Genomic DNA, 24,379 nt, shown 5'->3' with positions numbered 1-24,379 from the left:
TGCACAAAGTCCCATTTCCCATTCCTTTGAGCTCAGACACATTTGCTGATATTTATGTCTCTCCCTAGAATGGCCCAAACCTTTTCCTCCCCAAACTTACTGTGTACGAGGGAAACTGCATTCTTCCACCAGTTAGGTCTTTATTTTTACAGCTTCTTCCCTCTGCCTCATATACACCCTTGTTCTGCTGTTCCAAATCCCACCCCTACCCTTTCCCTTCACTGTCCTTCTGAGGCCATTTTCTCCATGAAGTGTTTCTTTAACACACAGGGCCTAAGCTAGGGCCTGGGCCCTCCCTGACAAGCAACGATCATTTGTGAAATGAGTCAGTCCTCCAAACACATATGATTTTTTTCTTACTGAAACCCTCCTTCCCTTTGTGCGTTTTTTATGGGGCCTTGCACTTTTCTGCTTGTGCTTTTGTCTAATTTCTGATGTGCTAGAGACTCCATGAGGCTGGACACTGTACCTTCTGGGCCAGGGTATCCTGATGTGCCCAAGATGGAGGGGTCCCCTGGCTTGTTGTTCTTTCAGAGCTAAAACCAGGAAAGTGTCAGACAAACCAAGCTGAATCTGTTATCCTAGTCTTGCTAGTCTTTGATTCCATGGATTGTGGAAAGAAACTAGGACGTAGGGTTAATATTATGGCTCAGACATGGTCTCCAAAACGTATGCCCATATGTCTGCTACATGTGTGGCTTTTCCATTGGGGGAAACTTCAGTGAGCTGGGAATAGAGGGAGGACTTTATACCAGAAGATAAAATTCCTATCTGAAAGAGAAGGTAAACCCTGAAATATGGGTCTGAAGACCTTCAGTAAATCTACAATAGGGCCTGAGTAAGAAGAGGGGTGGAGTTCATTTTTTAATGGAGCTTCCAACCCTGGCTCTTCCTCCTACATCTATGAGTCCATGGGCTCATACTATTACACTCTCTGAGGCTCAGTTTCCATATCTGCAAGATTTCATCTGGGGATGAAAATCCTTACCTGGCAGGACTATTGAGAGTTAAATAAGGGAAGGTGTATGTGTCACCAGGCCCAACACTTGGTGTCTAGAGATGCCTAAGCACTGGAGATTTCAGCATGCTCCTCTTCCTCGCCCCTCCTGTGTGCTAACCCTCCAACCCTGTGTGCCCACACCCCAGCCCTGTGTGCCCCCACCCAAACCCTGTGTACCCACACCCCCACCCTATGTACCCACACCCAACCCTATGTGCCCACATCCCAACCCTGTGTACTCATACCCCAATCCTGTGTACACACACCCCCAACCCACACCCCCAAAACTGTGTGCTCACTGCTGTGTGCCCACACCACAACCCTGTATCCCCCCCCACACACACACTGTGTGCCCATACCCCCCAACCCTGTGTGCTCATACCCCCCAACCCTGGGTGTCTACACCCCAACCCTATGTACACACACCCCCTAATGCTGTGTGCTCACTGCCCAACCCTGTGCCCACACCCCAACACTGTGTGCCCACACCCTAACCCTGTGTACACACCCCGATACCATATGTTCACACCCCCCCGACCCTGTGTGCCCACCCCCAACCCTGTGTGCCAGCACCCCAACCCTGTGTATGCCCCCAACACTATGTGCCTGCACCCCCAACCTTGTGTACACACCCACCAACCCTGTGTGCCTGCACCCCAACCATGTGTACACAAACCGCCAACTCTGTGTGCCTGCACCCCCCAATACTGTATGCCCACATCCCCATTCTGTGTGCCCACACCCAACGACCCTGTGTATACACCCCCAAGCCCTGTGTTCACACCCCCAACCCTGGATGCCCACACCCCCAACCCTGGATGCCCACACCCCCAACCTGCTGTGTCTGTATCTGAACCCTGTGTGCCCACACCCCAACCATGTGTACACACCCCTCGACCCTGTGTACACCCCCCAATCCTCTGTGTCCACACTCCCAACCCTGTGTGCCCACCCTCCAACCCTGTGTGCACACCCGCCCAACCCTGTGTGTCCACACCCTGAACCCTGTATACACGCCTGCATCCCCCCAACACTGTGTGCCCACCTCCAACCCTGTGTGCCCACATCCCCCAACACTGTGTCCCCATACCCCCCAACCCTGTGTGTCCACCCCTCAACACCATGTGCCCTCACTCCAACACTGTGTGCCTCCCCCACACCATGTGCATGCCCCCACTACCGCTTCTTTTCCCTCACTTCCCACTCACTGTCTTGTCCTCTTCCCACCGATTGCTCCCTCAGTATATCTTTCCTACTTACAAAGCAGTTAAAATGAGGGCAAAAATCAGCACAAAACAGAAAATCACAAAGTACACCTTTTTCTTGTAAGGTTTGATTTGCTCAAATGCCTTCTTCATTTCTCTTGTTCATATCCTTCTCTGAAGAGTCAGGAATTGGGGTTTGCAGAGCTGGAGGGGCTGTGGGATATGGAACGTTCTCCTTAGCCTCAGGCCTCTGAAGAGAAGAGGCAAAAGATCTGCCATTTTCCCAGAGGATTATCTCTTTTAGAGGAGCTGATTCTCTTGGGGTAAATGCCTGAGCAGGCTCATTGTGCTTGGGCAAGCTAAACCGTCAACAATAAACCTCCCTAGGACACGCTGATTAGATAAACCAATAAGAATTACAGAAAACACAGACATTAGATTAAAAAACTTAAAATGAGTGTTACTTTTACAGTGTCTGTGAATAGACAAAGACTTTTGTTCTAAAATAGTTTGTGAGGCAATAGAGGAGGGACTATGTTAGTAGCAGAGGCAGAAAGAAGGAGAGGTGGGTGGGTTCCAACTGCAAGGCCAACCCTAAAGGATTGGATTCAAGGGCCCCAGAGCAACAGGCCAGTGCACCTGGGTGAGTAGAGTGGATTTTAAATATATGGAGTTAACAGCTTGACTGTAGGTTCTGGTTTTGGGATGTGAATGAATGAACCCAGTAGAATAGGCAGGAATCTCCAAGCCCACAGAAGGTCAAGTGAGAATTTTGCTGCTTTTTGCTAAAGGCCTGTGCAAGATTTAGAGAGCAAAGATAAGGAACAGCCTGATGTTCAAATTAATTTTTAACTATTTCAACATAGCGAAAGACAAGTCAGATAATGACCAGGTTGTCCTGCGGTAGTGCTGCTATTCTGTGTTCCCCTGTCCCCACCTTTGGAGAGGGGAGCATCCATGCGCGTGTGCATCTGTGTGAGGTCAGACCTGCACTGAGGGGCTGAGATCTAAATCTAGTCATATCCTCTGCATGGAGCTCCAACTACCCTTCTCAAATCCATGCTTTTCAGCCATGGAAGTCACAATGGTTGGTCCTGTGTTTACTTCAAGCTTCTTCCAATTCAATAAGAGTTATTTTCAGCATCTTCTTGGAGGTTCCTAAGAGTCCAGGAAACATGAGACTTGTATAAAATCCCCACATCAACTAAGCGTTCCCACCCGAAGGAGGCATCCTTTGCCAAGGATCTGCTTCTTGGGCTCTAGGGAATTAGAGGCAGGTGATAAATGAGAAACCAGGGAGCCGGTCCTCATCTGTCTTCCTAGATGTAACAGACTGTGCAGTCTTGTAGGACTCCTGGGGATCCATGTGTATCCAAGAAAGGGTCACCCAGCCCTTGATGAAATCCTAACTTAGAAATCTTGAGCCCTTAAGCTTTGTGGGCTTCTGTCCCTGAGAAAGGGTATTTTTACTCTACTGGGATTTGGGACTGAGCTGTGAGTTAATGAGCTGAGGAATGTTCTCAGGAACATCCTACAAACCCCACCAACTATGCTCTTTCTCCCCCTAAACTCCCTAGCTTATTTTGGGTTGCTCAGTCTGAGGAGAGCCATCTTTCCCCATCCACTGAAGGTGTTCCGTAACTGGCTGTTGTTTGACTGAATGCCTGACCATCTTCCCTTCAGCTAAGTTCATCTCAGGGAGGCAGTAATCAGGCACTTAGACCTCTTAATGGAGATACTCAAATATCTTCTCTTTTACCTCCCTGCTCTGTGACCATTGATGGAGGCCATGCCAACAAAAGAGATAACTCAGGATGAGTGAGGTGGTCACATGAAATGGATGGCAGAGTGTATTCTCCAATGTTACCATCCCCAAACCAGAATCAGCTGGTCTTTGGTCTCCTTTTCATAACCTTCATCTGTAGAAAATTTTGTTTCTTGAGCTACTTGAGATCTACTACTACCTTATTTAAAGAGTTGGGCTCTGTGCTTCTTCAGCTAATTTATTATCTCAGAAGTACATAACTTGGATCATTTTATATAATCTTGAAGACAGGAGCCCTTTAGGATTCCTTACTCAAAAATGAGTTCAGCTCAGTTCCAGGCCTAATGAGGCACTTGCATTGTTCACTCATGGTATCACAGGGCATGCGCTGGGTCTGATCACACCTTCCTCTTGTGTCTTAGCCTTCTCCTTAATTCAGAACAAGAGCAGCCTGAACAGAGAAACAGAACATGATCATCCACACCGACTTCATCTCTGTGCCTTTTACTCTAAGTCTGGGTAACCCGCAACATCATTTTATATCAGAATTCCTTGAACACAGGCTCTGTCTTTAAGAAGAGTCAATTCAACTCAGCCAGGACTTGTTATTCTCCTGCTCTGTGCCAGGCTTGGTGTAAGTACACTAATGGCCTGGTGTGGACTCACTGGGAATAATCCCTCTTGGTCAGCAGTGCAGGCAACAGCCATTTCAGTGCCTACTGTGTACACACAAGGCACTTTGCTGGGTTGTGGTGGCAATATAAGGATAAATAGCACAGGGGCCCTGCCCTCTGAGAGCTTACGATCTAGTGGGAGATGCAAGATCTATGCATGTTAAGTAACAGTTGAAGATAATATTGTGTATTAAATAAGCATGTCTCATGGGGTAAAATCAGAAAGCAACCTAGTTTTTACCTCTTATTGCTCCTTTAATTTATTCTGGGTGGCTAGGTCTTGCTCTGCCCCTGGATGAAACTTAGACAAGTCACATGATTGTTCTGGTCACACTTGGTCTCAGTCTCATTTCAGAAATTATAATGTTGATGATAATCCACACTTCAATCTCAATTTAAAACTGAGGCCTCCATTTGCAGCAATGTGGATGGAACTGGAGGATAATGCTAAGTGAAATAACTCAGTCAGAGAAAGATACCATATGTTTTCACTCATATGTGGATCTTGAGAAGCTTAACAGAAGACCATGGAGGAGGGGAAGGGAAAAAAAAGAATTACAGAGAGGGAGGGAGGGAAACCATAAGAGACTCTTGGATACTGAGAACAAACTGAGGGTTGATGGGAGTGGGGGCGAGGGGAAAGTGGGTGATGGGCATTGAGGAGGGCGCTTGTTGGGATGAGCACTGGGTGTTTTTGGAAACCAATTTGACAATAAATATATTAAATATATAATAAATATATTAAATAAATATATTAAAAATAATACATACATATACACATACATACCGAGGCCTCTTCCCATCCCAACCTGGTGCTGCTGAAGAAGAGAAGCTTATAGTGGTTGGTGGTCTGGATGGAAAGTCCTGGTTTCTACTTTCCTCACTTATTTAACTATGAGGGTCTGCAAATGCTTGACGATTGTTTCCCAGGGAGGGAGAAAAGATGAGAGGAGTAAGAAAATTCTCTCTACTCATGTCTGATATCCAGCCTCACCAGGGTCCTCAGCGGGGATGTGGCAATTCTTTTACACATCCCTGGTCTGACCCCTTGAAGGTCAACCTTTCTACTAACCTCAAAATCCACCCACAAGCTACATACTCCTGCCTCTCACCTCCTTCCTCATGGAGAAAGTCTGTGTGGTCAGGTGGGAATTACCTCTTCTTCTGCTCCTGCCCTTCATCTCTTCCCTTCCTATCTCTTCCCTATCTTGGATGAAGTTGCCCTCTTCCCCTGATCCTACTTCAGCCTTTCACCTCCGCTCTGTATCAGGGATCCCCTAGAAGCCAGTCAGCAGGGCAGGTTCACCTGGCATGGTGAAAGACAGGGTTTGGAGACCTGGGTCATTTTCCAGATAGGGCTTATTCTTTGTAGTGGCCCATACAGTACAACTTCTAATCCATTTCTATATCTAACAGAACTCTAATCAAAGTAAAAAAAGGACTATTTAATTTTTTAGTGTTTGTTTATTTTTGAGAGAGAGTGAGAGAGAGCACGAGCCAGGGAAGGGCAGAGAGAGAGGGGGGACAGAAGATGTGAAGCAGGCTCTGTGCTGACAGCAGAGAGCATGATGTGGGGCTCAAACCCATGAACCATGAGATCATGACCTGAGCCGAAGTCAGATGCTTAACCGACTACTGAGCCACCCGGGTACCCCTAAAAAGGGACTATTTTAAAAAAGTGTTTAAGGGGCGCCTGGGTGGCTCGGTCGGTTAAGCGTCTGACTTCGGCTCAGGTCACGATCTCGCAGTCTGTGAGTTCGAGCCCCGTGTCGGGCTCTGGGCTGATGGCTCAAAGCCTGGAGCCTGCTTCAGATTCTGTATCCCTTTCTCTCTGCCCTTCCCCCGTTCATGCTGTGTCTCAAAAATAAATAAACGTTTAAAAAAAATTAAACAATGTAAAAAGTGTTTAAAATTATATTTTATTTAAAATTATATTAAAACTATTTAATTTTTTGTGGTAAAGTATATATAACATAAAATTACCATTTTAACCATTTTTGAGTATACACATTTAATAGCTTAAAGTATATTCACATTATTGTAAAATCACCATCACCACCATCTGAATCAAGAACTTTTTCATTTTCCCTAACTGAAACTCTATACCCATTAAACAGTGACTCCCCAACCCCCGTTTCCCCAGCCCCAGATCTACTATTCTGCTTTCTGTCTCTGTGAATTTGGCTGTTCTAGGTACCTCATATAGGTGTAATCATACAGTATTTATCTTTTTGTGTCTGGCTCATTTCACTTAGCAAAATGTTCTCAAGGTTCAGCCATGTTGTAGCATGAGTCAGAATTTCCTTCCTTTTATTTTTAAAAAAATTTTTGGAGATTTTATTTTTACATAATTTCAACACCCAACATGCGCAAACTTACAACCCTGAGATCAAGAGTCACATGCTCCACCAACTAAGCCAGCTAGGCACCCCTCCTTCCTTTTAAAGGCTAAATAATATTATATTGTATGGATATGCCACATTTTATTTTTCTATTCATCTATAGATGAACATTTGGGTTGTTTCCACCTTTTGCCTATTGTGAGTAATGAATGTTAGAGTAGAGTACTAGCACCTGTTTGAGTCCCTGCTTTCAACTCTTTATCCAGAAATGGAATTTATTTAATTGTTTTTTAATAGAAAATACATCCCTATGGTGGACAATATAAAAGGTACAAGTGGTTGTACAGTGGCCCCTGAGCACCTCTTCCCTGGAGAGACTTTTGCAGCCATAGGCATGCCTGCCCCACACAAAAATGGTCGTAAACCATAAGCACCCTTCTAAACCTTGCTTTATCCCCCCCACCTAACAATAATATTTCTAAAAGATCATTTCATAGCAATGTTTAAAGAGTATTCACTCTATTTTTTTGAGAAAGAGAGAGTGCACACAACGAAGGGAGAGGGGCAGAGGGAGAGAGAGTCTTAAGCAGGTGGCGCACGCAAAGTGGGGCTTGAAGCAGGGCTTGACATGGGGCTCAATCTCACAACTGAGATCATGACCTGAGTCAAAATCAAGTCTGACGCTTAATCAACTAAGCCACCCAGGTGCTCCATTAGTATGCACTCTATTTAAAAGCTTCGTGGTTTTCCATGTACAAAACTTTTTTTTTTTAATCAGTCTCCTATTGATGTATATTTAGGTTGTTTCCAGTGCTTTGCTGCCACAAACAATGCTGTAATAATAACAGCCTGAATTTACTGAGCATTTACTATGTACCAGGCCCTCTTTAAAATCCTTTCCATATATTATATCATTTAATCCCCATGGTAATCCTCTGACATAAATGCAGAAAGGTGGGTAACTGCTCCAAAGTACACATATGTCTTTACCCACTGGTGGGACTATATCCGTAAGATAAATTTCTAGACAAAGAGTTGCTGCTACCCAAAGGTATGTACGTTTTAAAGTTTTATAAATATTGCCAAAGTGGCTTCAGAGAGCCTGTGCCTAACTGCAGAATCACCAGCCATTGTGTGGAAGAGGGCCCATCTCCTTCCACTATTGCAGTTGTGAAACTGCAGATCCGAAAGGTAAAAAAATGGTATTTCACTGTGACTGCCACTCTAGTTTGCTTCTTTTTTTAAAAAATAAGGTTGAGCATCCTTTCAAATGTTTAAAGACCACTTGTTTTATAAATGAGGTTTTAAAAACTTGACAAAATGGAGCCACTTGGGTGGTTCAGTCAGTTAAGCACTGGACTTTGGCTCAGGTCATGATCTCACAGTTAATTCATGAGTTTGAGCCCCACATCAGACTCTGTGCTGTCAGTGCAGAGCCTTCTTGGGATTCTCCCTCTCTTCTCCCTCTCTCTCTCTCTCTCTCTCTCTCTCTCTCTCTCTAAATAGACTTAAAAAAAAATCTTGACAAGTGATTCCACAGTTTATCTAGAAGAATCTGTGGACAAGGTAGCCTGGGTTCCTTAAAATTTCCATTTCCCTCTATATTTTTCTGAATAGGTATAATCACAATATTATAATAAAATCACAAGATTATATTATATAATCACAATAATTATTATATAATCACAAGAATATATTATAATCACAATATTATAATATAATATAATCACAAGGTTCAAAATTTAATAGGAGTAAAATGGTATAGAGTAGACAACCCTCCTCACAAGTCTCTTACTAGCTGCCCAGTTCCTATTCCTAAATGCAATCTGGGTTCCATTTCTTGTCTCCTCCTATGGACATAACGTGGGCCGTGCTGTTACCCTGAGCTGTTTCTTGTCTGAAATACTAAGTTCCAACATCCACTCCAATCCCACCAGTGTCCTCTTAACTCCACACAGTACCTGACCTACAACCTCACCAAGACTCCTCTTGTGAGGCATCATCTGCCCCTTCCTTTCACATCCAGGTGAGATTCTCTGCCCCTCTGGAGCTTCACTTTATTGCCCACTGGCCTCTAGTCCCCCCCGCCTGGAAGTCTTTTCTGTTTCATATCACCTAGCTGACAGTTGCTCGTCCACAGGATTGCTTGAATTTTAAAATCTTAACAGAGTAACCACGTAACTGATTGCCCAAACCGGAATCCTTTTTGAGAATGAAAGGGGGGCACTACTAACAATGAAGCCAAGACAAGTGGGCAGATGGTGACTGTCCAAGGCAAATTGGGATGCAAGTTTCAACCCTAGTTTTAAGGACAATCACATTTAATTTCAGGGCAGAGATGAATGTGCTGAGTCCAACAAATGAATACATTGCTGCCTTTGTCCACTGCCCAAGATTCTCCTCCAAATTGAAAACATTTTTAATAGCACATTTCTCCAAATCTATCCTTTGTAATACCAGTTTCAGCCCCTAAACTGAAGTGTATTAGACACAGTTTATTTTCTAACATTCTTCGCATATATCTTGAGCCCCCATTTAAAAAAAGGCGCTGACACTTAAATTTCTGTTGGTTCCAGTTTCCCTTTTGGGGTTGGAATGGGGTGGGGTGCTGGACTCTGAGGGAACTACTTAGGCCCCTACAATTGATGTCATCTGTCCTTGTCCCATCTAGTCCTAAACCCGTCCCCCAGGCCAGTTTAGCCATTTACCAGCTGTGTAAACTCAGACAAATTACTTTATCCTCTCAGAGCTTAAATTTCCATATCTGTAAATGAGGGTAACAGTAGTTCATGTTAATTAAGTGCTTAGCACTTGACAGGCACTGTTCCAAATTACTTCATTTGATCCTAAGCCTAAATTCATGAGATACATACTGTTATTCCCATTTTACAGATGAGGAAACCAGATCTCAGGGTTATAACTCTCCTGCCCAAAGTCATGTGATCTCCTGCTGTTAACCACTGCCCAACCCTTTCTTTCATAAACAGTAATGATCACATAGGGTTATTGGAGGATTAACTGAGGTAATTTTGTAAAGCCCAAATCCTGGCACATAGTAAAAGCTTAATAATCTAAGCTAATGTTTTAACCATGATTTTTTGGTTGTTTTCATCCAAAATGCCATTGGAATTGTATTTAAAAGATATATAAATTTGGAGCACCTGGGTGGCTCAGTTGGTTAAGGGTCTGACTTCTGATTTTGGCTCAGGTCATAATTTCACAGTTCGGTTCATGAGATTGAGTCTCACATCAGGCTCTGCACTGACAGCATGGAACCTGCTTGGGATTCTCTCTCTCTCTCTCTCTCTCTCTCTCTCTCTCTCTCTCTCTGCCCCTTCCTTGCTTGCATTCACTCCCTCTCTCAAAAGAAATAAACATTTTTTAAAAATGTGTATAAATTTATGAATATTTAACATGTTTGCCCTATTCGGTTTTCCCATTCTGAAATATGTTACCTTATTTTATGTTTCTTAGCAAAATTTTATCATGCATTCTCCTATAAGACATGCATTTCTAGGCAAGTTTATTTCTAGATGTTTTAGGAGTTTTGTCACTATTGAAAATGAAATCTTTCTATCAGACAGTATGGGTGTGCCCAGATTCTTGTTAATGAATCACCCCCCAGGGGCCCTGAGAGGAGTGGCTTTCCCTCTCATTTTAGGCTGACAACATGAAGGCCACTTGACCCACATGGTGACACACAGTCCGACAGGGAATGAGGCACAGGCTGAGGAACGGCTTTCCATGGGGGCTTAGGTTGGCTGACAGATCACTGTCCTCTGTCTCCAGAAGTACAGCCTGGGGGAAGGGAGAAGTGGTTTTGCTCTGGGTCTCTCCTGGAGTCTGAGGGATGAATTCCCAGGTACCTGCCTTTCCTCTGTGGCCTCAGTGATTCCTAATTGAGTTTGTCAAATGATGGCTCCCACGGCAGCTTTGTCAAGGGCCAAGCTTGCCACCTTGGGAGTGTGGCTTGCTTGAGAAAAGGGATTGCTCATTTTTCTATGGTGAGTAAGTCATCTGTGGAGTCCCTAACAGTCCTCTTTGGCCAGCCTTCACCCAGAGCCTTCAGAGGGCAGCAGAGAGCAGATGCAGAGGTTCCTGGCCTGCAGAGGGATTTTGGTTCCCAGGGAAGTAACAATGACTGCTCCCTCCGTTCCTGCAAATGGCCAGGAATACCACTCCCCACCTCCTCAGAATAGGCATATTGTGAACTTCCTGGGAATGTACTAATTATTACTGGTTGATACTAAGTATGTTCTGTGGGCCAGACACTGACCTAAGATTTTATCTATATCTATATCTATATCTATATCTATATCTATATCTATATCTATCTATCTAGATAGATAGATAGATTCAGTCAGTTCTCATAACAACCACTGAGGTAGATACAATTAATATTTCAATTTTTCAGTTGAGGAAATTGAAGGGAAAAAAAAGATAGGCAACTTGCTCAACATCCCATAGTTTGTGGAGCCAGGATTTGAACCAACCATCTATAAGCTATTATGGGTGTCAGGGATGCCTCAGTGAACAAGACAAAGTCCCTGCCATGTTAGAGGATAGACAATAATGAATGAATAAACAAACATATAATGTGGTTTTGGATAGAAATTCCATATGGACCAATAAGGCAGAGTTAAAGAAAGGGGTGTTTTAGATAGGCTGGTCAGGAAGGACCTTCCTGGGTAGATAACATTTGACCAGAAAGCTGAATACACGAGAGAGCTGAAGGTTGGGGAGACAGTAAATGCAAAGGTCCTGAGGTGGGAATGAGCTTAGGATGTTAGAGGAACAGCAAGATGTGCAGTGTGTTTGGTGCAGAGTGAGCTGAGGTCTGTGCTGTTGCTGGCCAAGGCCACAGCAGTGATGGGAGGTAGATGGAGATGAAGTAGGGAGAGAACCCATCCATTGTATAGCCTGAGCCTGGCTTCCTCAGGCTTCTCAGCTTCCCTGTAAGCTATCTCTCATCTTTTTTTTTTTTTTTTTTTTTTTTTTGCCTTCCTGACTACAGTATTGACATCCCACAGTATGTTCCCTCCTCACCCTGGATACAGTTCAAAAGCAGCTAAAGTGGACAAGAATCTGGGGCAGCCAGTCTTGTACCACCCACCAAAGCTTCACACAAACAATCTGAGAGAAAAAAATCTCACATACTGGCATGAGGCTTGCCCAGCTTGTGGAAAGCCTCTTGTGGGTCCCCAAATAACTCCTTACTCCCACCAACACAAGGGTAGGAAGCTCGCTTTTCCTTCATGAGACTTCACCCCCTATGCCAGCACCCTATGTCAAACCTGCCTACACCCTACTATATGTGAAACCCAGGTGGGGTTCAGATGGCATATAGCCAGAAGGTGGAAGGGAATCTTTCCCTCTAAATTAACCACCCCTGTCTGCTGGGTTTCTAAAGGAAAGGGAGACCCAGAGGTCAAAAGCTGCAAATTACTAAGAATCTTTGCCCCTCTTCCCTCCCTCATAAGCATCCTGGTGATTGACGTGGGCCCATGTGAAGTGTTCTTTTGGCCTGGGTCACAGGCATCCTGGTTTCTAGAACCAGAGGGGGCTGAACAGTCTAATCCAGGATTTCTCAACCTTGGCACTATTGACAGTTTGGGCCAGCTCATTGTTTGTTGTGGAGGTGTCTTGTACATTGTAGGATGTTAGCAGCATCCCTTGCCTGTACCCACTAGAGGCCAGCAGAGCTCTCATCCCAGTGTTATGTTACAACCAGAAATGTCTCCAGACATTGCCAAATGTTCCCGGGGGTGATGGGACACCTCTGACTAAGAACCCACTGGGCCCAATCTCTTCCCTTTCTCCTAAGCCAATGCATGGGTCTCAGCTGTTACCTCTCTGGTGGTGAGGGAGGACTGAAAACCCTCAAGCATTTGTCTCAATGCTTAATGCCAGCTGGGCAAACCAGTCCTCTTGGCAGAGGCCAGAGGTAAGGAAGAGGAGAGAAATGGGATGACCAGATCTTCTTTCAACATTTTTCACTCACAAAACTGAACCATGGGGAAGGGCAGGGGTCCAGATGGCTATAGGTACCACTGGACTAGGTCTCTCTCTCTCTCTCTCTCTCTCTCTCTCCATTTGGTCTCCTTAGTGTCTCTCTCTCTGTCTCTCTCTGTCTCTCTCTCTGTCTCTCTGTCTCTCTCTCTCTCTGTGTCACACACACATACACACACACACACACACACACACACACACACACACTTCTACCACTCTGTGTCTTGGCTCTGTTCTCTCTCCCTGAAGACAGGCTTTCTCCAAAGATAAAAGAGAGCTCAGTGCAGGAGAAGAAGGGTAGCAGGTGGGTTGACAAAGACCAAAAGATTGGCAGGACGGGAACAAGAGATTTTGGGTATCAATGAGGTAAGAGTGAAGTCATTCATCATGGGGTTCAGGTCAGAGTGGGGGTAAATGAAGCCATGCACAGCTGGTGGAAGGGGAGAAGAGGAAGATGTGTGGAGACTAGAGGTCTTCATCAGGTTGAAAAGCAGAAAGGAAGAGAGGCGGAGATTGGAGCTGTCCGCTAAGAGTCTCAATCTTCCGCCCAGCCTCACGAATATTTGTTCTGCTTCAGAGACAGGCTTGTAGAATCACAGGATGATAGAGCTTGAAGGAAATTTAGGGACCCTTTAATCCAGTCAGCTCCATGGAGGCTCTTTCATTAGTTCATCAGCATTGGAATTTGAGAATGATACTTGTTTACAATCTTTCCCTCTATGCTTGGCATCAAATGAGAAATAAGATATAGAAGTCACATAGGTACAAATCAAAATAACTTTGTAACAAGTAAAGCTGATTAGAGAATTTGGTTTAGAATGTACAACCACAGTCACACTTCCCAATTTTCCCCCCAGAATTAAACCTGTCTACCCAGCACTGGAAGAGTCCCTACCTACACAGTGAGAATCTGCACTGGAGGTTTCCTGTGAAGAGAGGAGGAGAGGAGCACAGCCTGGACTTGCTCTGAAGCAGGCAGTTCTCAGAAGGCTCTGAGTCATGGCACAAACCCATTCATTCTCCCAATCGCCGCCTCTAGGTAAGAGTGAGTAGGAGGCAGAGAGGTAAGTGAAAAGGACCCTTAGCAAGACTTCGGAAAGGACAGAAGCTACTACTTTATAAGGAAGGGTACGGGGCTTAGAGGGAGATGGAGGGGTTCCCCTAACAAGATATCATGTCTTAAGTGCAAACTTGGCTTCGAGAAAACCGGAGCCCAGAGAGGTGAGGTGATTATCTTAAGACTACACAGCTTTGGGGACAGAAGGAAGTTCTTCAGACTTCTCATGCCAAGGCCTTACCATTTCACGCTTGTAATTGCAGCAGGTCCACTTCATCCAGCGTCCTCCACGTAATAGTAACAAGAATCTCCTGCTGTATCATTCAGAAGCCTTCTTGCCCCTTTCTCCATCACCACCACTCCCTCCACCACCTCCATCTACCCCTCATCACCTCCATCTACACCTCTACGACCTCCATGGGCATCTCATCACCTCCATCCTCGCCGCCACCACCTCCACTTATGCCCAACTACCATACTGCCAATTCTACCATTCCACCTACCATTTCTCTCTTTACCGTTTCCACCATCATTACTACCATCCCCTTTTTGGTTAGCAGGAAGCCAGCACAGACCACTTGGGTGGAGAGGCAGAGGTGAGCTAGAAGGCTACTCACATGGCTGTGGTCTTGAGATGTCTTTGGGGTCTTTGAGATCAAATATCTCTTCAGCTTTTGATGTCCCCATTCCCTCCAAAAATATCATCTTGGAGTGTTTTAAGAAGATTGTGATAGAGATACATAAACATAACTACACGCATTTAAACTCTTTGACCACAAGTATAAACTGCCACTGTTTCTTGTCATGCCCTAATCTGATAGCTACAGATTTAGGCACCTGCAATGTGATAAGATTCATTACTGGCATCTCAGTAGTCCTCAAAGCTCTAATGACCTAAAGGCTGAACATATTCAAATAAGCTGTAATTTGGTGCCAGCCAGCTGGGGTCCCCCCAGTATGTAATACAAAACCAGTATGTAATACAAACCCAGGCCTCTGCAGGCTCCAGGAAGTGCTGCCACCGATCTGTGCAATGGGTGGCCCTGGGTAGGGGTGGGGGTGGGGTGGGGGTGGCTAGATCACCTGTAAAGTCTCTTCCAGCTCTAACATCCCTCTGAGACAGAATCCAAAAACGACATGTGTATAGAAATCATGTAGGGAGATAAACAAGTATTTAAAAACCAGCACTGAAACACAACACTGCCTTAAGAGGATCACTAAGTTAAAATCCAAGAAGAAATTTAGAGCAAAGTTGTCCGCCTATGATTATGGCCAGCTCTGTTTAGACTCTGCACGACCCTGGTATGTCAGCTAAGCAGTCCCTTCCCCTGCAGGAGTGTCCCTTCCCCCACCCTGGTCACATGGCTGACCGCCACTGAGCCCCACAAGTCAATCTCCAATGCCCCAAATACTGTGCAGCCTGGAAATCACAGAGCGTCCCTCTTGCCACCTAACAGCGACAGAGCAAGTGACTCTGGTCTTCTTGAGATTTGGATCCTGGCTTCCAGTGCTAAGATCGTGAAGGTAAGTTTGCAGCTTGGAGTTTCAGAGATAGTAGACAAGACTAAGCAGATAAGGGAAAATATGCTTTATAATATGAACATAGAGTATTTGAGAGTGAGCTTCACACACACTGAGACAGAGAATACCATGAAAGCTGAATAAATCATCCAAATGAGCATTGTATATTTGCCTTTTCTTTAAAAAATTATACTGTATTAGTCACCCTGGTGCCTTGATTTCACTCCAAATTAACCAAAATGACATGAAGGGTCACTCTCTCTTCACACCATGGTGACTTAGTTCATTGTTGTTCTCATCTGATGGAACTGGGAATCTTTTTCTTTTAGGCAATGCAAATTTCTGTTGCCTTTGCCAAATTTACAAGATTGGCTGAAATTTTTATGAAGTAAGCAAAAAGCCTGAGACCCACTTCTTCCCCAGAAAGCTATGGGAAAATAGATTATATCTGTTGATATAACCTCTCAGGATAGAAAGTAAATAATGGCTAGCCTCTTTCATTACACATTTCTGTTGTTTGGTTTGGAAACTGTACCTGGTCTTGTTGCCAGTGGTTAGCTTGGGGATACTTTGCTTGTTTTCCCTTCCTCTTCTGGGGCATTCAGGGCTGAGGTCTGCAGGGCCCAGAGTCAATGAATAAGCTACCGGTTGGGAGGGTGGCCTTTCTCTAGCTTCTAAGCTTAGTTTTTAAAGCCCAGCATGACCCTGTGTCATTCTTGTCAATTCAGTTCACAAAATAATCTCAGATGAGCCCTCGGGGAGGTCCTTTTTTTGCAATTCTTTGGACTATCAGAAGAGTTCACTGGATATGGATGTTGGACTGACCCCTGTTCTTAGATATAATTAGGTCAAATGGTTTAAAAGATGGGATGGTAGGAAAAACTCCCAAAAGACTGACTGGTAAATGTGACACAGTCCTTTTTCTAATTAGTTCCCCCCCGCCCCGAGATATGGATGTTTAATCTTGAGGATTTATTGCTATATTTTGCCCCTCTTCCCTAAGAAACTATTTTGTTCTGTTTGTTTTCAGTGTCTAGAACAAATACCTGGAACAAAGAGGATTTGTTGAGTTGAATTGACGTGCCTCTGTGGACAGGGTTAGGGGGTTCGGAGAGGTGGCAGTGTTAAATGTCAGGTGATTCAATTACCAGAGTTTTGATCGTCAAAATGTATTGCATACCCATGAGGTTGGCTGTATCACCACCTCCTTGCTGCTCTGGATAATAAGGCTGCTTGGGGAGGGACTCTGGTTTCTGTTTCCTGGTGTTGCACTCTGGTGCTTAGCCTTGCAGGCTTAGGACATTGATTTTGTCAGTAGGGTTTGCATTCTCAGGGATCCTATATGGGATTCCAGGCTGGTGGCAGGGGCAGTAAAGTGGGAAAGAGAATTTGGTCTGATTCCTCACTGTAAAGCCATACTCACCCCAGGCTCTAAAGATGGATGGGAGAATAATGATGAGTGAGTCATGTTACCCAGTGGAGGGGCTGGTGTAGGAAAAACTGCTGCTACAAGTTCTTTCATTTGCGACATGCCAGGGGCTGGTGTGTAACTAACACAATTCCTTTGGCAACATATTGCAGTGGCCGGTTGTACTGGTTAATATTCTAGGGATGTAAATAACTCAAATGGACTGAAGCTAGCTGAAGAGAAAAGAAGGGTTTATTATAAGGCCTTTGGGAGGTCTTGCAGATGGGAATTCAGCTAGCCATCTGGAAAGGCCTAGAACTCAGAAGTTGATGGCCTCTTCCAGACTCCCCTTATCTCTCATGTCTTGACTTCTTTCTTTCCTCTCCTACCCCCTCTCTCCCTCCATTTTCTCCCTCCCTTTCTCTTTCCCTGCCTTCCTTCCTTCCTTGGGTTGGGGAATCAAAGAGAAGCGAATTTCAATTATAGCTTCACCATGCCTGGCCCTGTGACACAGGAAAAAAAATTACTTAATTCTCTGAATCTCCATTTCTTTATCTGTAAAATGAGGGTGAAAATTATGCACCTCACTGAATTTTAGTCTGGATTAAATGAGATTATGAAAGCATTCAATTAATATGGATTATATAAAATGCGGAGATAGAAATTCTGTTTCAAGGGTTAGGTCACTTTTGGAAATTTTTCTGGTGAGCCATTGCTGCTGCTGATTAGAGTAGTAGTTTATTTAAACACTTTGCATATGGCCAACATGCTGCCTGATTTGTTTCAAATGAATGGTTCCCTTTGAAGATGATCAGGGGCAGCCTGGGTTCTTCTCCTACTTCTGCATACTCCTGGAAGGGAGCTTCTCTCAAGTTGTGAGGAGGTAGGAACCAGCACAGAGGAGGTGGGGAAAGAATGGTTTCAACTAGTGCAGAGCTGGGAGACGTGCATCTACTTGAATATGAACTACATTACATCTCCATGCTTCCATAGTTGTGTAAAGTTTTCACCTGCTCACATCCATATTGCCATTTTGCATTCACTTTTGTTTGGTTTCCAATCTGAGAACCCATAGTACTTCAAATATGAAAGAATATGTTTTTAAACCATGCTGGAAAAGCCTCTTTCATTTGTATTAGTCAGGCCGGTTCAAAATCCACTGACTCTGGGAGTTACAATGTTATCAGTACTTCTGATACTGTTTCTCCACTTTTCTTGGATGCTTTCCTCCATGTGGCAAGCAAGATAGTAGCACCCAAGCTTGTCAGCTTCACAACACCAGCTCCAGAGCCAGAGCCAGAGCCAGAGCCAGAGCCAGAGCCAGAACAGTTAGTTTTTGGATGGACCAAGTGGAAATGTCCTAGGAAGAATTATGATTGGCCCAGCGTTGGGCATGGGATCAGCATGCAACCAATCTCTCTGTGATGGGGGAAAGGGGAGTATTTGATTGGCCTGGCTGGGTCACATGGCCTTTCCTGTTTGTGATTGGGGAAAGGTGGAATCTTCCCACCTAATAGATTTGGAGGCAGGTTCTATTTGTTAAAGAGAGAGGATCTGTTACTCATCTTCTCTACTCCTCATGCTATGAGGGTCGAGGAAGATATAAATTCTCAAAAAATCACCAACCAATCGGAGCTACCAGTGCGTCCATGCTAAGCTTACCAGTACACAATACCCGGCTTGGATGCAAAGATGTAATCTTGTTATGTATGTGAGGCTCATGTGAAGCAAACTCCGTGTATGGTGATTCAGTTTAATAGAAACTATAAATGGGAGTTGTTGTCTTTTTAAACAGTGGTTCTCAAGGTGTGGCCCCTGGATCAGCAGCTTCAGCATCAACTTGTTGGAAATGCAAACCTTTAGTCTACACGCCAGATCCACTGAATCAGTAACACTGGGTGGAGCCCAGAAATCTAGGTTTTAACCAGCCTTCCAGGTGACCGATACATGCTTAAGTTTGAGAACTACTGTGAACCACTTTCTTAAAGATTCTTTGTTTTATAGTTCTCCTAAATATTTTAAACATGATTCACTTTGAGCAAACGGACTTAACCATGGATTTTCAGGGGGATACAATTATGGCATGAATGAGGAGTACACATGCCATATTAAATTATTTGCCTTAAAATATTTAAAATAAAAATAATATATACCCATATTTAAAAAATCAAGTAACACATGTAAGAGATTATAATAGAAAGCAAGAAAAACTCCATTCCAGCTTCTTACACACTCCACTGTTCCACTTCCCAAAGATGATCACTTGGAATTCTTTTAGCTTTTTCTGTTGACTATGCCCGCTAATAATTATACACATGGTTTATATATATGTATCTCCTGCAATTTATCAGAGTTGGATAGTAGCCATCCACAGGTGAATATTTAATTATCTTATACCACACCCATCTCTTCTTCATTCTCTCAGTGTACATATATCATCGGTTTTAGTTAATTAAAAAATCAGTGTTTATACTCCTATGACCATGTACCATAATCACATTTTATTTCTTGCGGTTTTAATTTTTTTCCTGGTGTTTCCAGTTGCCTTTCTTGGCATTTTCTGTCTTTGTCGCTGTCTTAAATTGTTCCAGATTCTCAAGGAGTGTATCAAATCTCTGGCATTTCATCTTTTCCTTGAGTGGCTCCTTCTGAAACCTCATCTTTAGCTCTTCTGAGGACTGACTGGGGCTGTGGCACAGCTGTCATTAGTCTTCTGGTTGGACCCCTCTCCTGAATCCCATTGTCTTCCCCTTCTTGGTCCCTGGTGGTAACATACTTAAATAACTGCCCAGGAAGTTATGAGACTGAAGTAAAATGTTTTCTTTTTTTTATTTTTTTTTAGCGTTTTATTTATTTTTGAGACAGAGACAGAGCATGAGTGGGGGAGGCGCAGAGAGAGAGGGAGACACAGAATCGGAAACGGGCTCCAGGCTCTGAGCTGTCAGCACAGAGCCCGACGCGGGGCTCAAACTCACGGATGGTGAGATCGTGACCTGCGCGGGGCTCAAACTCACGGATGGTGAGATCGTGACCTGAGCCGAAGTCGGCCGCTTAACCGACTGAGCCACCCAGGCGCCCCAAAGTAAAATGATTTCTTGCTGAAATCATTGCTGAGTCTGAAAATGTCTTCTACACTCTGTCTTGACTGGCTGAGTAGAGAATGCTAGGTTTGGAAACCATTCTCCCTCAGAATTTTGGAGGCGTTGCTCCATCATCTTCAGTTATCCAAGTTGCTGATAAGAAATCTTCTAATGGTCTTATTTTTATTCATTTACAGGTGGCCTGTTCCTGTTTCTTTCACTCTAGAAGTTTTTAGGATTTCTTTTTTCTTCACATTCATCTAGTGTTCTAAAATTTCATAATAACATATCAAGGTGTGATATTCTTTAGTCATTCTTTCTGCAAGGTTCTCAGTTGGCCCATTTTATTTGAGACTGTTATGTCATAGTGTTGGGGATTTCTCTTATTTCTTTTAAAAAAAACTCATTTAATAGTTTTAAATAAAATATTTCAAACTTGTAAACATAAGACATTCACATATCACTGTCCAGAATTAACAGATGTTCACATTTTATCATATTTGCCTTATATCTCTCTATAGCTATCCAAAATATCAAAGATACAGCTAAAACATCAATATTAAACCTTACCTCTCCCCAGAAGTAACCGAAGTTAGTGTGTCTCATTCCTCTGCATGATTTTATGCTTTTACTTACAGTGTAGCAATGAACAGTAAAATGTAAAACAATGTTTTCAAGTTTTATATAAATAATGCCATTTTGTTTATATCTCTTTACAAACTTCTTTTTAAAAAAATTCCTTATGTTTTTGAGATGTATGAATGTTAATACACAGGATCTAGTTAATTCATTTGATCTCCCCATAGTATTCCATTATGTATCAGTTGGGAAGGTCTTTAGCTAAAAGTAACATAAAATTTGGCTAGCAATTTATTTATTTATTTATTTATTTATTTAAAAAAAAATTTTTTTTCAACGTTTATTTATTTTTGGGACAGAGAGAGACAGAGCATGAACGGGGGAGGGGCAGAGAGAGAGGGAGACACAGAATCGGAAACAGGCTCCAGGCTCTGAGCCATCAGCCCAGAGCCTGACGCGGGGCTCGAACTCCCGGACCGCGAGATCGTGACCTGGCTGAAGTCGGACGCTTAACCGACTGCGCCCTTTCTTTTTTTTTTTTTTTTTTTTGCTAGCAATTTAAATAAACAAAGTAGATTTTTTTTTTTTTCATGTAATAGGAAGCCCAGAGATAAGTGGTCTGGAGCTCAGTGACATTATCAGGAAGGAAGATTTGCTCTAGCTTTCTGCTTTGTCCTCAGCCTGAGCCGTTGCTCTCATACCCATCACATCATTGGTGCAAGAGGGCTCCTTCATGTAGAAGTCCCATGTCTGAGGTCTATGCAGGAAAATGGAGGAGGTAATTGGCCAAATGTGCATTCCAGAGGTGTTTGTTACTTTTTATTAGGAAAATAAAAGCTTTTCTGCAAGCTCTACCCAGTGGACTTTCATTTAAATCTCACTCACTTGATAGGATTACATGACTACTCCTAAGATCAGTTACTGGTCAAAGGCCATATGATCACCATGAGTAATTTAGATAGATCACAATTCATGCCTGGAGTTGGGGAAGGTGTCTACAGCAATGAAGAGCCCGGTGTCTCTACCTGAAAAAAAAAAATAGGCAAGACAAGGAGAGGATGGATGTTAGGAAGTGTAGCAGACACTGTTACACAACCACTCAGTGCCCATTCTCTCTGTTCTCCTTACTAACAGAACCCAATCTTATATGCCCAGTAAATACTGTCCCAGAGTCTTTTGCCCTATGACCCAGGTGTGGTTTTGAGAAACAGAAAAGTATAGTATTTAAACAGGAAGTGGTTTAACTGTTCCCCATATCAAGAAGCCCAAGTGTGGGCTGTCCAGTGCTATAGAATGGCTCAGCAAAGACATTAAGGATTCAAGATCCTTCTTCTCCTTGTATCCATAATTAGCATGTGGCCTTCATTCTCATGATGACAAGATGGCTACTGCACTTCCAGGCATCATGTCTATGCTCCAGAAATAGAGGGAAATGGTTTGCCAGATAAAATAGTTTGCCCAAATATTACTTGGGACATACTTATACTAAAAATTATTGACTGTGTATACAAAATTCATATTTAACTGGGAAAAACTCTATTTGTTAAATCTCACAACCCTCTCCAGGAAGGAAGAAGAAGGAAAAACGAAGGGGCTTTCTTCTGCAGAGGCTTCATCCAGGAAGGGAATCTTCCTAGGTTCTTTCTCCTAAATCTCTTTAGATAGAGATTGCTGAGGGGCATCTGGGGGAAGTGATTGTTTTTAGTCAGCTGCACTGCTGCCCTGAATAAAATCAGAGAAGAACGGGGGATGGACATCAGACAAAAGGTTAGCAATGTCCTCTATGTCTTACAACCTCTCTTTACCCTGAAATCTCCTCATCTCTTCAAATAGTTACTTCCAATGTAGGTATTAAAAATATTTAACAACTCATATGGTATTGACACTGACCAATCAGAATGGATACATGACTACTAAGAATGAACACCAGCCACAAACAGCAAGAAGTATAATACTGCACATTGGTGGAATACCTATCATAGTTTTTGCTTAAATTAATATTCATTTTTATTATGACTGTATAAATATTCTGACATTTGAGTTACATAGTGTTTAGTGATTATTTTTCCTTTCATAACTCTTTATTCATTTTTTAAATGTTTATTTATTTTGAGAGAGGGAGGGAGGGGCAGAGAGAGAGAGAGGGAGAGAGAGAATCTCAGGTAGGCTCCACACTATCAATGTGTAGCCCAAGGCAGGGCTTGAACTCGTGAATGGTTCATGAGATCATGACCTGAGCCAAAATCAAGTCACATGCTTAAGTGACTGAGCCACCCAGTCACCCCATTGACTTTTTTTCTTCTTTTTTTTAAAGTTTTATTTGCTTATTTTGAGAGAGGTGGGGGGCGGAGGGGGAGGGAGTGTGCACATGCATGCAGGGGAGGGGTAGAGAGAGGAGAGTGAGAATCCTAAGCAGTATTCCAGCTGTCAGTGTGGAGCCTGAGGCAGGCTTGAGTTTACAAACCATGAGATCATGACCTGAGCCGAAATCCAGAGTCCAGTGCTTAACTGACTGAGCCACCCAATTGCCCCTTGACTCTTTATTCTTGATAGAATCTCGGTACCCTCTGAAAACAGTGAAACACACCCAGATGATTGTTCCAGGCTTTTCTTGCACAGCCTGTGCAGAGCCTGGTCTAAGATGAACCCATTGCTCTCTGGACTGCTACACAGCTTCTTCCTGGGGCCTCCTGTGCCCATCTTTTGTGGTGGATCCCATTTTCTATATGCCATACTCCTTTCCTAGGTGTTCCTCCATCTTGCTGGAGTTCTTCCTTCAATTGCTTCCTGAAAAGAAGTGCATAAGAAGTAAAATTTTAAGACATTTCTTGTCTAAACATGCCCCTTTTCTACCTTCACAGTGGATATTTTGGTTAGGACTGGAATACTACTAACAACTTTTTTCTCACTTTTGGAGGCATAACTCTATTGTCTAATAGCTTCCACCATGTCTGATGCCAGTTCTCATGTCTAATTCTTTGTAGGTGGCTTATTTTCTTCTTCCAGAAGGTTTTAAAGGTCTTCTTTTTATATGTGATATTCTTACACTTCACAGTGATGTGACTTGGAGTCGATTTTGTTTTAAATTCCTTTTTCTGGGCTCTCAGCAATTTCTTTCAGCCAGGAAATTCAAATCTCATGTCATTTCCTTGATAATTTCCCCTCTATTATTTTTTCTTACCTCTCTTTTGAGAACTTGATATTAGATACCTGGACTGATCCTCTGATTTCCTTGTCTTTTTCCTATTACTTAAAAAATTATTTGTATTTGTGTTCTATTATCTCACATATTTCTTTCACCTTTATGTTCCAACTCTTTTACTGAAAATTTTCTTCTAACGTATCTTTAATTTTGAAGAGTTCTTTCTTATTCTTTAAAAGTTCCAGGTTTATAGCATTCTACTTTTCTTTTTGTCATGGACACAGTGTCTTTTCTAGTCTGCTTGAAGATGTGAATTGTATGCTTTTTAAATACTTCTTTGGCTGTCTACTTTGCTCCTGTTTCCTTGGACTTCCTCTTTTTCTGTTTGTTTTGGTCTCTGTCATTCTGGTGATTCTTGGCTGGCCATCATTCTGGAGTGGAGCTACCAAGCAGCTGTTTGACAAGCTGGAATTATTGAATGATAAACCCAAGATGGTGAGCCCTCACCATTTGTTAGAGATCCCCAAAATGTCAGGATCTGTAAGTCCTCCAGTCTCCCACCTGGAGGGTGTAAGTTTCATTAGTGTTCTAGGAGCC

At 43.3% G+C, this 24,379-nt stretch overlaps 1 protein-coding gene across 8 annotated transcripts in view; it reads left to right on the top strand.

Moving 5' to 3' along the window:
* Positions 1-2,701: 2,701 nt before the first annotated feature.
* Positions 2,702-24,379, top strand: part of SLC4A5 (solute carrier family 4 member 5) — a 109,640-nt gene continuing 87,962 nt past the window's right edge. For 7 of the 8 annotated variants that reach the window (XM_045054425.1, XM_045054426.1, XM_045054430.1 and 4 more), the window contains exons 1-2: positions 2,702-2,848; positions 13,853-14,034. In XM_045054425.1, the coding sequence (XP_044910360.1) occupies positions 13,995-14,034 (40 nt within the window). In that variant the 5' untranslated portion in view covers positions 2,702-2,848; positions 13,853-13,994. Of the gene's footprint in view, positions 2,849-13,852; positions 14,035-15,509; positions 15,577-24,379 lie in introns of all 8 variants that reach the window. The other variant, XM_045054424.1, reaches the window with a different exon arrangement.

The sequence above is a fragment of the Felis catus genome, chromosome A3 (assembly GCF_018350175.1).
Source record: "Felis catus isolate Fca126 chromosome A3, F.catus_Fca126_mat1.0, whole genome shotgun sequence".
Lineage (NCBI taxonomy): Eukaryota > Metazoa > Chordata > Mammalia > Carnivora > Felidae > Felis > Felis catus.
The sequence above is the reverse complement of the archived record's forward strand: the minus strand, read 5'-3'. Positions and strand labels throughout refer to the sequence as shown.